General features: G+C 31.7%; 1 protein-coding gene across 1 annotated transcript in view; it reads left to right on the forward strand.

The window, feature by feature from the left end:
• The window catches only part of LOC111423967 (trynity), a 37,294-nt gene that overhangs the window by 21,216 nt on the left and 942 nt on the right, over window positions 1-15,136 (forward strand). Inside the window, exons 2-7 of the mRNA XM_071194713.1 lie at window positions 12,824-12,893; window positions 13,177-13,568; window positions 13,869-14,352; window positions 14,401-14,529; window positions 14,584-14,759; window positions 14,820-15,093. Coding sequence (XP_071050814.1) covers window positions 12,824-12,893; window positions 13,177-13,568; window positions 13,869-14,352; window positions 14,401-14,529; window positions 14,584-14,759; window positions 14,820-15,093 — 1,525 coding nt within the window. The remainder of the gene's footprint in view (window positions 1-12,823; window positions 12,894-13,176; window positions 13,569-13,868; window positions 14,353-14,400; window positions 14,530-14,583; window positions 14,760-14,819; window positions 15,094-15,136) is intronic.

Here is a 15,136-nt window from a genome sequence, read left to right on the forward strand (position 1 = left end):
AGAAGTATCATCAAATTTCGAATAAGTACACTGCAACAGAAGTTACATGGTGATGAGTCAAGATTTCCTCATTTCTAGGATTTATCTCTTTGTTGTGCAGAAAATGCTTGATATCTCAAAAACGATTGGTTTTAGAACTTTTATCAAACAGTATCTTTTTGTGAAAAATACTTCATCAAATTCAAAATCATCATCAAATTTTCTGTAAATATGTTAGCGTGGAAGTTACAAGGTAAAGAACTAGGTTAACTCAATTTTTACGATTTTTTCGATTTTTTAGCAGTAAATGTTCCTTATCTCCTAAACGGTGAATTTTAGAGCTTATATCAAAAAGTACGTTTTTGCAAAGAAATCTTGGAGGAATTTAGAAGTATCATCAAATTTCGAATAAGTACACTGGTTCAGAAGTTACACGGTGATGAGTAAAAATTTCCTCCTTTCTAGGATTTATCTGTTTGTTCTACAGAAAATCTTTGATATCTCAAGAACGATTGGTTTTAGAACTTTTATCGAAGACTATTTTTATGCGAAAAATACTTCAACAAATTCAAAATCATCATCAAAATTTCTATAAATACGTTAACGTGGAAGGTACAAAATAAAGAATTAGGTTAACGCCATTTTTACGATTTTTTCGATTTTTAGCAGAAAATGTTCTTTATATCCTGAACGGCTCATTTTAGAACTTATTTCAAAAAGTACGTTTTTGTAAAGAAAGCTTGAAGAAATTTAGAAGTATCATCAAATTTGGAATAAGTACACTGGTACAGAAGTTACATGCTGATGAGTCAAGATTTCCTCATTTCTAGGATTTATCTCTTTGTTGTGCAGAAAATGTTTGATATCTCAAGAACGATTGGGTTTAGAACTTTTATCAGAGTATCTTTTTGTGAACAATACTTCAACAAATTCAAAACCATCATCAAATTTTCTGTAAATTCGTTAGCGCGGATGTTACAAGGAAAAAAACTAGGTTAACTCCATTTTTACGATTTTTTCGTTTTTGTAGCAGAAAATGTTTCTTATTTTCTAACCGCTTCATTTTGGAACTTATATCAAAGAGTACGTTTTTGCAAAGAAAACTTGAAGGAATTTAGAAGTATCATCAAATTTCGAATAAGTACACTGCAACAGAAGTTACATGGTGATGAGTCAAGATTTCCTCATTTCTAGGATTTATCTCTTTGTTGTGCAGAATATAATTGATATCTCAAGAACGATTGGTTTTAGAACTCTTATCACAGTATCTTTTTGTAAAAAATACTTCAACAAATTCAAAATCATCATCAAATTTTCTGTAAATATGTTAGCGTGGAAGTTACAAGGTAAAGAACTAGGTTAACGCAATTTTTACGATTTTTTCGATTTTTTAGCAGAGAATGTTCCTTATCTCCTAAACGGTGAATTTTAGAGCTTATATCAAAAAGTACGTTTTTGCAAAGAAATCTTGAAGGAATTTAGAAATATCATCAAATTTCGAATAAGTACACTGATACAGAAGTTACATGGTAATGCGTCAAAATTTCCTCATTTCTAGAATTTATCTGTTTGTTCTACAGAAAATCTTTGATATCTCAAGAACGATTGGTTTTAGAACTCGTATCACAGTATCTTTTTGTGATAAATACTTCATCATATTTTCTGTAAATACGTTTCCGCGGAAGTTACAAGGTAAAGAACTAGGTTAACGCCATTTTTACGATTTTTTCGATTGTTTAGCAGAAAATGTTCCTTATCTCCTAAACGGTGAATTTTAGAGCTTATATCAAAAAGTATGTTTTTGCAAAGAAATCTTGGAGGAATTTAGAAGTGTCATCAAATTTCGAATGAGTACACTGGTACAGAAGTTACATGGAAATGAGTCAAAATTTGTCTCTTTGTTCTCCAGAAAATCTTTGTTATTTCAAGAACGATTGGTTTTAGAACTTTTATGTTTTTGTGGAAAATACTTCGACAAATTTAAAATAATCATCAAATTTTCCGTAATTACGTTAGCGCGGAAGTTACAACATAAAGAACTAGGTGAGCTAATTTTAATTTAATTATTAAGCACTTCATTCCTAAGGTATTTATCAATTATCTTTTCCATACCTTTGCGGAGAAATGAAGTTAGGCTAATAAGTTTATCAGTTTTGGGTTGATATGATATTATTTGTAAATTGCTTATCCAGCAATAATCCTATATTAGCCGAGGCGCAACAAAGTGTTAATCAATTTCAGATTGAAGTGATATTAATTGTAGTGCCTCGGCTTAATTGGGCGAAATTGCCACTCTAATAAAAGCCGAGACTCAGCAATTTGTTGATCATAAAAGCGTTGAAATTTTGTCCAATAAGAGCTTAATTTAGTTAATTAAGTTTAAGTTTCTTCAATATCTTTGGAATGCTATTTCGTTTCCTGTAGAAAATTTACCAGATGAGTGTAAATATATATATATATATACAGTGATTATGGAACCAATTTTGATTCGCTTATTACACGAATTGGTTAGTTACTGCAAAAAGATTACCAATGTTTTAATAGTTGGGTTGGGTTGCGCAAATTGTAAATGATCTTAATGGTTTTCTTCCGCTAATACCAGCTATTATTACTGCGTGTAACGTTATAAAATGTATCCATAGTGGGAAGTAATTTTAAAAATTTAAATCCGTGGTGTTAATCTTCACACCCAAAACATCGTATTTAGTCATGAAGGTGTTCCTCTTGACCTACATGCATGGCACAAAGTACTTATTGACCGTGTTGACCTGCTTACGTGCCTACGGCAGTTGTAATCGTCACCGACGTCTCTTAAGGATTCGGCCCACAGGTGATTTTGTTTGGTGCACTGACCTTAAGATTGTGCGCGTAACGGTTCGACTGCAGTTCGGCAATCCCACATGGTTTGTCAAGACAGAACCGCAACAGACCCCGATCCCACAGATTCTCGACAGTGGGTCAAGACCTTTGGCTTCCACAGGCGCGGAATGGTTGATGGTCTTCGAGTTCGAGCTATTCAAAGAGACGTCGCCTACGTAAACGACAGCAGGCGTCTAACTGTTTCCTTAAAGACTGTTAAAAGCGACTGTCAATAACAACTCGGGGAGTGAGCGTGTTAAATGAAGATTTATCCAGATGGTGGCCCCGTCGTGGAACGTTTCGGACGAGATGTGGGTAACTGAGTGGTACCGTTGATCGCCCGCCGTTCCATTTCTTCAGGCGATGAATTCTCGACCTGTTTTATAGATTATAAAATACAAGATTGGAAGTTGATCGACTACCTGTTATATAAATTAATTGTAAATTGATGTCGTAACAGTAAAATTTATAACAAAGATGTTAACTTTATTATTTCATTTTTATCGAACGTTAATTATTGTTAAATTTTAATGAAAATTATTCCCATCAATAATGAAAGAAGAAGTGAGGAAGAAGGCGAAGAATGATAATGATGGGATGACGGAAAAAGGGAAGAAAGCAATTTTAGCAAACGAGTCACAACGTCAATTTTCTCCTTCGCGCAACACGTTCCCATGACTGATCGATTCACTTTCGTGCGGATCTAGTTTTTCCTCTTTACGAGGAAATTACAGAAGCCCATTCGATTAATAATGCGAAACCCACGAGCGACATCCTCTTGCAAAAGTGAGTGACCCTCATCTCCATTCAATTATATCTCATTTACTCCATCTTATTTTGTTTCCTTTTAGAAAGGAGAACTATGTTCCAAAGATATTTCTAATCTTCCTGTTGATCGTTCAAATTGGCACTCTCCCTTCAATTCACGGAGATATAATTCGTAGAGTCGTTGCTGCCGTCGTCGAAGACATCCAACGGTAAACTCGGTAGCTCCTGCAGCTGACGGCTGACCTAAAATAGCCTTAAATATGGAGATACCGTTCTACCTGTTCTGAGCGCGTTCAAGTGCGTGAGCGCGACTTCTTTTCTTCTTGACCTTTCTTCGCCGTCATATACCTCCTTGAAAGGAAAAAGCATCTCATGGGCTTCCTCTTGTGAAGTGTCTTAATAAACTCGACTCCACATCCGTTTCCTGCGGGTTAAAAAATTTATTCGCCAAATTGAGTTCGTTGACTTGACTTGAAAGTATTCTTCGTACGTTTTAGTGGTTATCGTAATTTTTACGTAAACGATGAACGATGGTCATGGAGAAGTTTCACAGAAAGGAGTTGTAGATTGCGTGCTCAACTTCAATTACGCACAGATGCGCCACAGTAGAATTACCTCTTTCCTGTGTACCGACAAAGAATTCCAACAAACCGTGGACCTTAACTGCACGGTACCGTGGCATCAGGTATATGGTGCTTCGATCAACTTAGACCTTATGCGTCCATTAAGATACAATCTATTGCGATTGAGTAGAATGATGTTCACGATACTGGTTGGCTTACATGTAAATTTACTCGCAACCTTGCTTCTATCAACAAAGAAAACTTATTTTTCTTTATTTTTTTTTATAAACACATTTTTAATTTTTAATGAGACTCGGGTTTGATGTATTTCTTTATGAATTTCTTGCACGAACACATCATCAAAGTGGTTTCCCGTCTATAAGTAAGTTAATCAACGGTAATTTTCGTTTAATTAAGGGCTTTACTCACCACATTTGCATCTAATGCCTATCATTGATCGGTACCAAATTAACATGAAACTAAGCTGGGGGATATTAACCAACCAGGTGATGTGAATTATTTATAATACACTTAGGTTATTAACCCGACCCAAACCTCTTATTACTTAAAGACTTAGCACGATTAACAATTAAATCTATTTTTAATCAACTCGTTTATATCTCGAGTGTAGTTGGAGGTGGAACTTTTACCTAAGAATACTTTTTTCCTTAAAATACTTCAACAAATTTAAAACTGACATCAAAGTTTCTGTAAATACATTGGGGCAGAAGTTACAACGTGGAGAATCAGGTTGTTGCAATTTTTGCGATTAGGTACATTCTAGAACTTATCAAACAGCACGTTTTTGCAAAGAAAGCTTGAAGCAATTTAGAAGTATCATCAAATTTCGAATAAGTACACTGGTACAGAAGTTACATGGTGATGAGTCAACATTTCCTCATTTCTAGGATTTAAATCTTTGTTTTGCAGAAAATCTTTGATATCTCAAGAACGATTGGTTTTAGAACTTTTATCCAAGAGTATCTTTTTGTGAAAAATACTTCAACAAATTCAAAATCATCATCAAATTTTCTGTAAATACTTTAGCATAGAAGTTACAAGATAAAGAATTAAGTTAACGCCATTTTTACGATTTTTTCGTTTTTGCAGCAGAAAATGTTCCTTATCTCCTGAACGGTTCATTTTAGAACTTATATCAAACAGAACGTGTTTGCAAAGAAAGCTTAAAGGAACTGAGAAGTATCATCAAATTTTGAATAAGTACACTAGTACAGAAGTTACATGGTAATGAGTCAAGATTTTCTCATTTCTAGGATTTATCTCTTTGTTCTGCAGAAAATCTTTGATATCTCAAGAACGATTGGTTTTAGAACTTTTATCATGGAGTATTTTTTGTGAAAAATACTTCAACAAATTCAAAATCATCACCAAATTTTCTGTAAATACGTTAGCGCAGAAGTTACAAGGTAAAGAAGTAGGTTAACACCATTTTTACGATTTTTTCGTTTTCGTAGCAGAAAATGTTCCCTATGTCCTGACCGGTTCATTTTAGAACTTATATTAAAGAATACGTTTTTGCAAAGAAAGCTTAAAGCAACTCAGAAGTATTATCAAATTTTGAATAACTACACTAGTACAGAAGTTACATGGTAATGAGTCAAGATTTCCTCATTTCAAGGATTTATCTCTTCGTTATGCAGAAAAACTTAGATATCTCAAGAACGATTTGTTTTAGAACATTTATCAAAGAGTATTGTTTTGTAAAGAATACTTCAACAAATTCAAAGTCATCATCAAATTTTCTGGAAATACATTAGTACGGAAGCTACCAGGTGAAGAACTAGGTGAACGCCATTTTTACGATTTTTTCGTTTTTGTAGCAGAAAATGTTGCTCATCTCCTGAACGATTCATTTTAAAATTTATATCAAACAGTACGTTTTTGCAAATAAAGCTTGAAGGAATTTAAAGGTATCATCAAATTTAGAATAAGTACACTGGTACAGAAGTTACATGGTAATGACTCAAAATTTTCTCATTTCCAGGATTTATCTCTTTGTTACGCAGAAAAACTTAGATATCCCAAGAACGATTGGTTTTAGAACTTTTATCAAAGAGTATTATTTTGTGAAAAATACTTCAACAAATTCAAATTCATCAACAAATTTTCTGTAAATACGTTAGCGCAGAAGTTAAAAGGTAAAGAACTAGGTTAACGCCATTTTTACGATTTTTTCGTTTTTGTATCAGAAAATGTTCCTTATCTCCTAAACGGTTCATATTAGAACTTATATCAAAAAGTAAGTTTTTCCAAAGAAAGCTTGAAGGAATTTAGAAGTATCATCAAACTTCGAATAAGTACATTGGTACAGAAGTTACATGATAATGAGTCAAGATTTCCTCATTTCTAGGATTTACCTCTTTGTTTTGCAGAAAATCTTTGATATCTTAAGAACGATTGGTTTTAGAACTTTTATCCAAGAGTATCTTTTTGTGAAAAATACTTCAACAAATTCAAAATCATCATCAAATTTTCTGTAGATACGTTAGCATAGAAGTTACAAGATAAAGAACTAAGTTAACGCCATTTTTACGATTTTTTCGTTCTTGTAGCAGAAAATGTTCCTTATCTTCTAAACGATTAATTTTAGAACTTATATCCAACAATACGTTTTTGCAAAGAAAGCTTCAAGGAATTTAGAAGTATCATCAAATTTCGAATAAGTACACTGGTACAGAAGTTACATGGTAATGAGTCAAGATTTCCTCATTTCTAGGATTTATCTCTTTATTGTGCAAAAAACCTTTGATATCTCAAGAACGATTGGTTTTAAAACTTTTATCAAAGAGTATCTTTTTGTGAAAAATACTTCAACAAATTCAAAATCATCATCAAATTTTCTGTAGATACGTTAGCATAGAAGTTACAAGATAAAGAACTAAGTTGACGCCGTTTTTATGATTTTTTCGTACTTGTAGCAGAAAATGTTCCTTATCTCCTAAACGGTTCATATTAGAACTTTTATCAAACAGTACGCTTTTGCAAAGAAAGCTTCAAGGAATTTAGAAGTATCATCAAATTTCGAATAAGTACACTGGTACAGAAGTTACATGGTAATGAGTCAAGATTTCCTCATTTCTAGGATTTATCTCTTTATTGTGCAAAAAACCTTTGATATCTCAAGAACGATTGGTTTTAAAACTTTTATCAAAGAGTATATTTTTGTGAAAAATACTTCAACAAATTCAAAATCATCATCAAATTTTCTGTAGATACGTTAGCATAGAAGTTACAAGATAAAGAACTAAGTTGACGCCGTTTTTACGATTTTTTCGTTCTTATAACAGAAAATGTTCCTTGTCTTCTAAACGTTTCGTATTAGAACTTATATCAAAAAGTACGTTTTTGCAAAGAAAGCTTCAAGGAATTTAGAAGTATCATCAAATTTCGAATAAATACATTGGTACAGAAGTTACATGATAATGAGTCAAGATTTCCTCATTTCTAAGATTTATCTCTTTGTTATACAGAAAATCTTAGATATCTCAAGAACGATTGGTTTTAAAACTTTTATCAAAGAGTATCTTTTTGTAAAAAATACTTCAACAAATTCAAAATCATCATCAAATTTTCTGTAGATACGTTAGCATAGAAGTTACAAGATAAAGAACTAAGTTAACGCCATTTTTACGATTTTTTCGTTCTTATAACAGAAAATGTTCCTTGTCTTCTAAACGGTTCGTATTAGAACTTATATCAAAAAGTACGTTTTTGCAAAGAAAGCTTCAAGGAATTTAGAAGTATCATCAAATTTCGAATAAATACATTGGTACAGAAGTTACATGATAATGAGTCAAGATTTCCTCATTTCTAGGATTTATCTCTTTGTTATACAGAAAATCTTAGATATCTCAAGAACGATTGGTTTTAAAACTTTTATCAAAGAGTATCTTTTTGTAAAAAATACTTCAACAAATTCAAAATCATCATCAAATTTTCTGTAGATACGTTAGCATAGAAGTTACAAGATAAAGAACTAAGTTAACGCCATTTTTACGATTTTTTCGTTCTTATAACAGAAAATGTTCCTTGTCTTCTAAACGGTTCGTATTAGAACTTATATCAAAAAGTACGTTTTTGCAAAGAAAGCTTCAAGGAATTTAGAAGTATCATCAAATTTCGAATAAATACATTGGTACAGAAGTTACATGATAATGAGTCAAGATTTCCTCATTTCTAGGATTTATCTCTTTGTTATACAGAAAATCTTAGATATCTCAAGAACGATTGGTTTTAAAACTTTTATCAAAGAGTATCTTTTTGTAAAAAATACTTCAACAAATTCAAAATCATCATCAAATTTTCTGTAGATACGTTAGCATAGAAGTTACAAGATAAAGAACTAAGTTAACGCCATTTTTACGATTTTTTCGTTCTTATAACAGAAAATGTTCCTTGTCTTCTAAACGGTTCGTATTAGAACTTATATCAAAAAGTACGTTTTTGCAAAGAAAGCTTCAAGGAATTTAGAAGTATCATCAAATTTCGAATAAATACATTGGTACAGAAGTTACATGATAATGAGTCAAGATTTCCTCATTTCTAGGATTTATCTCTTTGTTATACAGAAAATCTTAGATATCTCAAGAACGATTGGTTTTAAAACTTTTATCAAACAGTATCTTTTTGTAAAAAATACTTCAACAAATTCAAAATCATCATCAAATTTTCTGTAGATACGTTAGCATAGAAGTTACAAGATAAAGAACTAAGTTAACGCCATTTTTACGATTTTTTCGTTCTTATAACAGAAAATGTTCCTTGTCTTCTAAACGGTTCGTATTAGAACTTATATCAAAAAGTACGTTTTTGCAAAGAAAGCTTCAAGGAATTTAGAAGTATCATCAAATTTCGAATAAATACATTGGTACAGAAGTTACATGATAATGAGTCAAGATTTCCTCATTTCTAGGATTTATCTCTTTGTTATACAGAAAATCTTAGATATCTCAAGAACGATTGGTTTTAAAACTTTTATCAAAGAGTATCTTTTTGTAAAAAATACTTCAACAAATTCAAAATCATCATCAAATTTTCTGTAGATACGTTAGCATAGAAGTTACAAGATAAAGAACTAAGTTAACGCCATTTTTACGATTTTTTCGTTCTTATAACAGAAAATGTTCCTTGTCTTCTAAACGGTTCGTATTAGAACTTATATCAAAAAGTACGTTTTTGCAAAGAAAGCTTCAAGGAATTTAGAAGTATCATCAAATTTCGAATAAATACATTGGTACAGAAGTTACATGATAATGAGTCAAGATTTCCTCATTTCTAGGATTTATCTCTTTGTTATACAGAAAATCTTAGATATCTCAAGAACGATTGGTTTTAAAACTTTTATCAAACAGTATCTTTTTGTAAAAAATACTTCAACAAATTCAAAATCATCATCAAATTTTCTGTAGATACGTTAGCATAGAAGTTACAAGATAAAGAACTAAGTTAACGCCATTTTTACGATTTTTTCGTTCTTATAACAGAAAATGTTCCTTGTCTTCTAAACGGTTCGTATTAGAACTTATATCAAAAAGTACGTTTTTGCAAAGAAAGCTTCAAGGAATTTAGAAGTATCATCAAATTTCGAATAAATACATTGGTACAGAAGTTACATGATAATGAGTCAAGATTTCCTCATTTCTAGGATTTATCTCTTTGTTATACAGAAAATCTTAGATATCTCAAGAACGATTGGTTTTAAAACTTTTATCAAAGAGTATCTTTTTGTAAAAAATACTTCAACAAATTCAAAATCATCATCAAATTTTCTGTAGATACGTTAGCATAGAAGTTACAAGATAAAGAACTAAGTTAACGCCATTTTTACGATTTTTTCGTTCTTATAACAGAAAATGTTCCTTGTCTTCTAAACGGTTCGTATTAGAACTTATATCAAAAAGTACGTTTTTGCAAAGAAAGCTTCAAGGAATTTAGAAGTATCATCAAATTTCGAATAAATACATTGGTACAGAAGTTACATGATAATGAGTCAAGATTTCCTCATTTCTAGGATTTATCTCTTTGTTATACAGAAAATCTTAGATATCTCAAGAACGATTGGTTTTAAAACTTTTATCAAAGAGTATCTTTTTGTAAAAAATACTTCAACAAATTCAAAATCATCATCAAATTTTCTGTAGATACGTTAGCATAGAAGTTACAAGATAAAGAACTAAGTTAACGCCATTTTTACGATTTTTTCGTTCTTATAACAGAAAATGTTCCTTGTCTTCTAAACGGTTCGTATTAGAACTTATATCAAAAAGTACGTTTTTGCAAAGAAAGCTTCAAGGAATTTAGAAGTATCATCAAATTTCGAATAAATACATTGGTACAGAAGTTACATGATAATGAGTCAAGATTTCCTCATTTCTAGGATTTATCTCTTTGTTATACAGAAAATCTTAGATATCTCAAGAACGATTGGTTTTAAAACTTTTATCAAAGAGTATCTTTTTGTAAAAAATACTTCAACAAATTCAAAATCATCATCAAATTTTCTGTAGATACGTTAGCATAGAAGTTACAAGATAAAGAACTAAGTTAACGCCATTTTTACGATTTTTTCGTTCTTATAACAGAAAATGTTCCTTGTCTTCTAAACGGTTCGTATTAGAACTTATATCAAAAAGTACGTTTTTGCAAAGAAAGCTTCAAGGAATTTAGAAGTATCATCAAATTTCGAATAAATACATTGGTACAGAAGTTACATGATAATGAGTCAAGATTTCCTCATTTCTAGGATTTATCTCTTTGTTATACAGAAAATCTTAGATATCTCAAGAACGATTGGTTTTAAAACTTTTATCAAAGAGTATCTTTTTGTAAAAAATACTTCAACAAATTCAAAATCATCATCAAATTTTCTGTAGATACGTTAGCATAGAAGTTACAAGATAAAGAACTAAGTTAACGCCATTTTTACGATTTTTTCGTTCTTATAACAGAAAATGTTCCTTGTCTTCTAAACGGTTCGTATTAGAACTTATATCAAAAAGTACGTTTTTGCAAAGAAAGCTTCAAGGAATTTAGAAGTATCATCAAATTTCGAATAAATACATTGGTACAGAAGTTACATGATAATGAGTCAAGATTTCCTCATTTCTAGGATTTATCTCTTTGTTATACAGAAAATCTTAGATATCTCAAGAACGATTGGTTTTAAAACTTTTATCAAAGAGTATCTTTTTGTAAAAAATACTTCAACAAATTCAAAATCATCATCAAATTTTCTGTAGATACGTTAGCATAGAAGTTACAAGATAAAGAACTAAGTTAACGCCATTTTTACGATTTTTTCGTTCTTATAACAGAAAATGTTCCTTGTCTTCTAAACGGTTCGTATTAGAACTTATATCAAAAAGTACGTTTTTGCAAAGAAAGCTTCAAGGAATTTAGAAGTATCATCAAATTTCGAATAAATACATTGGTACAGAAGTTACATGATAATGAGTCAAGATTTCCTCATTTCTAGGATTTATCTCTTTGTTATACAGAAAATCTTAGATATCTCAAGAACGATTGGTTTTAAAACTTTTATCAAAGAGTATCTTTTTGTAAAAAATACTTCAACAAATTCAAAATCATCATCAAATTTTCTGTAGATACGTTAGCATAGAAGTTACAACATAAAGAACTAAGTTGACGCCGTTTTTACGATTTTTTCGTACTTGTAGCAGAAAATGTTCCTTATCTTCTAAACGGTTCATATTAGAATTTATATCAAAAAGTACGTTTTTGCAAAGAAAGCTTCAAGGAATTTAGAAGTATCATCAAATTTCGAATAAATACATTGGTACAGAAGTTACATGATAATGAGTCAAAATTTCCTCATTTCTAGGATTTATTTCTTTGGTATACAAAAAATCTTAGATATCTCAAAAACGATTGGTTTTAAAACTTTTATCAAAGAGTATCTTTTTGTGAAAAATACTTCAACAAATTCAAAATCATCATCAAATTTTCTGTAGATACGTTAGCATAGAAGATACAAGATAAAGAACTAGGTTAACGTCGTTTTTACGAACGGTTCATTTGAAAATTTTTATCAAAGAGCACTTTTGCAAAAAAATGCATCGAATTTTCTATAAATACCTTAACGCAGAGGTTACAAGAATCAGATTAACACCAAAGTTCTTAATATAATATTTATTTCCATATTATGCAGACTTTCAGGTCGATCCTTTATATTCTATATGATACATAAGAACCTTGGCTGCTTTCTCTGCGTGACCGAATGTCAAAAGAACGGTTTCAGAAGAACGCTATAACAGAACTCGTAACAGTACCTTTAATATCTTTGAATTCGTTCGCCGTCATTAAAATTGGTTGTTAATAGGAATCTATAACTATTTACGAGTTATTATGAATTGCGATAATAAAATGTGCTGAAATTGAATAAATTTTATTGCTAGTGTCGTATCTTTATCACTTAATATTTTCATAAATTTAAAATTACAATATTAGATAAAGAAATGTTTGAAATTCCAATGTAAAAGAAAATAGAATCTCTCTAAAGAGCGATCAATTAGTTTGTTCGTTAAACAGTGCCCATCAAGTTCATTAATTAACCCTCATTTAATTAATTGGAAACATGCTGCAAAGGAATTTTATCACTTTGTTTTTCGTTATAGATGAAGCCGATACCATCCCGGACGACTTTTATCCTCCTGGTCCAAGCCGCCATCATATCACTGACCTCAGGTAAGCTCCTCGGTGTTGTGTCTTTATTTAAGACGGATGATACCACGATCTGCAGGTGGCCTTGCCTCTGGCGTGTGGTTATTTTTAACCATCGCGTTTTTTGTCCGGTTCTTCTTCTCAGTTTCTTTTACTTCTTTTATGCTTTTTTATACGCGGAGGGCGTGAACTCTTCTACATCACGAACGGACGTTCGATACCAATTATATGAAATGACGTGATTATGATAATGATAGTTTCAATTTCTTGAGTTTTTCTCTTTAATAATGTTTTGCTTTTATTTTAGCTCGTACTGGATTTGAGAAACTAACCGATTTCGATTATAAAGGCACAAATTATTACACTGCAAAGAATTTATCTTTGTATGAATGCCAAGGATGGTGTAGGGAAGAACAAGAATGTCAAGCAGCAGCTTTCAGTTTTGTAGTAAATCCATTAGTAGCTCATCAAGAAACGTTATGTCAACTACAAAATGAAACGTCAGCTAATAATCCGAGTGCTGTTCCACAACGATCGGTTAACATGTATTATATGACGAAGATCCAATTAAGAACGGATAATATTTGTTCGAGACCTTGGACGTTTGAAAGGGTTCCGAATAAGATGATTAGGGGATTAGATAACGCTTTAATCTACACGTCGACGAAGGAAGCGTGCTTAACAGCATGTTTAAATGAGGTAACACTTTTATAAATCATTTTACCAAATAACACATAAACACATAACGAGGTATTCGCTGTAAATTATAATATACAGATAACACGTACTGGACGGTAAAACAGTTATCCAACATCTGCACAGCTATTTTCCTGCCTCCAGGAGGATTCCGTTACAGTTACCGAGCTAATGGTCGCCAACCATTGTCCGTACCTTAAAGAACGAAATCCTTAAACCATCTGCGCGTCTCTATCCGCACACCCATCTTCACGACAGATGACTGACTGATGGCTTAATTTTACTTCTTCTTACCATTTTCAGCATAGATTCACTTGCAGATCTGTCGAGTACAACTACATTACACTTCAGTGCCAACTCAGCGATTCAGATAGAAGAACAACTGGTCAATACGTCCAATTCATCGACCAATCCGGAGTGGATTACTTCGAAAATTTATGTTTAAAAGGAAACTTAGCTTGTAAAACGAACAGATCATTTGGCGTACCAAAAATCGGAGTACCAGACGACAAAGTAGCCCTTTACGCCGACCTCAACTACTACACCGACAAAGAATTACAAGTTTCAAGCGAAGCGGCTTGTAAATTAGCCTGCGAAATTGAAAATGAGTTTTTGTGCAGGTCATTTTTATTCAAAGGACCTCCTCAAGGATCCCAATACAATTGTCAATTGTACCATTTGGATCATAAGATGTTACCGGACGGTCCCAGCACTTATTTGAACGCCGAAAGACCTTTGATTGATAATGGAGAGAGGATTGGAACTTATTTCGAAAATACTTGCGAGAGTAAGTTAATTATTTTTAATAAATTTTGTGGTAAAAATGTTTTTTTAGAACAAGTTGGTGTTGGACCATCATCCGAAAATACACTCCCAGTGGTTTTTGAGGCAACTGAAGATCCTACCATAAATAATCTAACGCGGAGTGATATAAATTGTGATAAAACTGGGACTTGTTATGATGGTAATTAAAAAGTTTTTATTTTAGGTGTATTAAATTAATTAAATTTCGTTTTAGTATCCGTGAATTGTAAAGACACCAAAATCGCTGTGCAAGTAAGAACTAATAAACCATTTAACGGAAGAATTTACGCCTTAGGAAGATCGGAAACTTGTAATATGGATGTAATCGATAGTGATCTTTTCAGATTAGATTTAACGATGAGTGGGCAAGATTGTAACACTCAATCTGTGGTACGTAACCTTATCTTATATTTAAATTAATCTTTATTAACTTTTTATTATTGTTTTTAGACCGGAATTTATAGCAACACCGTAGTTCTCCAACATCACAGCGTTGTTATGACTAAGGCAGATAAAATCTATAAAGTAAAATGTACTTATGACATGTCTTCAAAGAACATAACATTCGGAATGATGCCGATTAGAGATCCAGAGATGATTAGCATCACCTCAGCTCCTGAAGCACCACCACCAAGGATTAGAATTTTGGATAGTCATATGCGAGAAGTTGAAACTGTAAGGATTGGTGATAAACTCACGTTTAGAATCGAAATTCCCGAAGATAGTAAGTAAAATTTTTTTTTAAATGAATTCGATGATAATTTAAA

The sequence above is a fragment of the Onthophagus taurus genome, chromosome 3, assembly GCF_036711975.1.
Source record: "Onthophagus taurus isolate NC chromosome 3, IU_Otau_3.0, whole genome shotgun sequence".
In the NCBI taxonomy this organism is placed as follows: domain Eukaryota; kingdom Metazoa; phylum Arthropoda; class Insecta; order Coleoptera; family Scarabaeidae; genus Onthophagus; species Onthophagus taurus.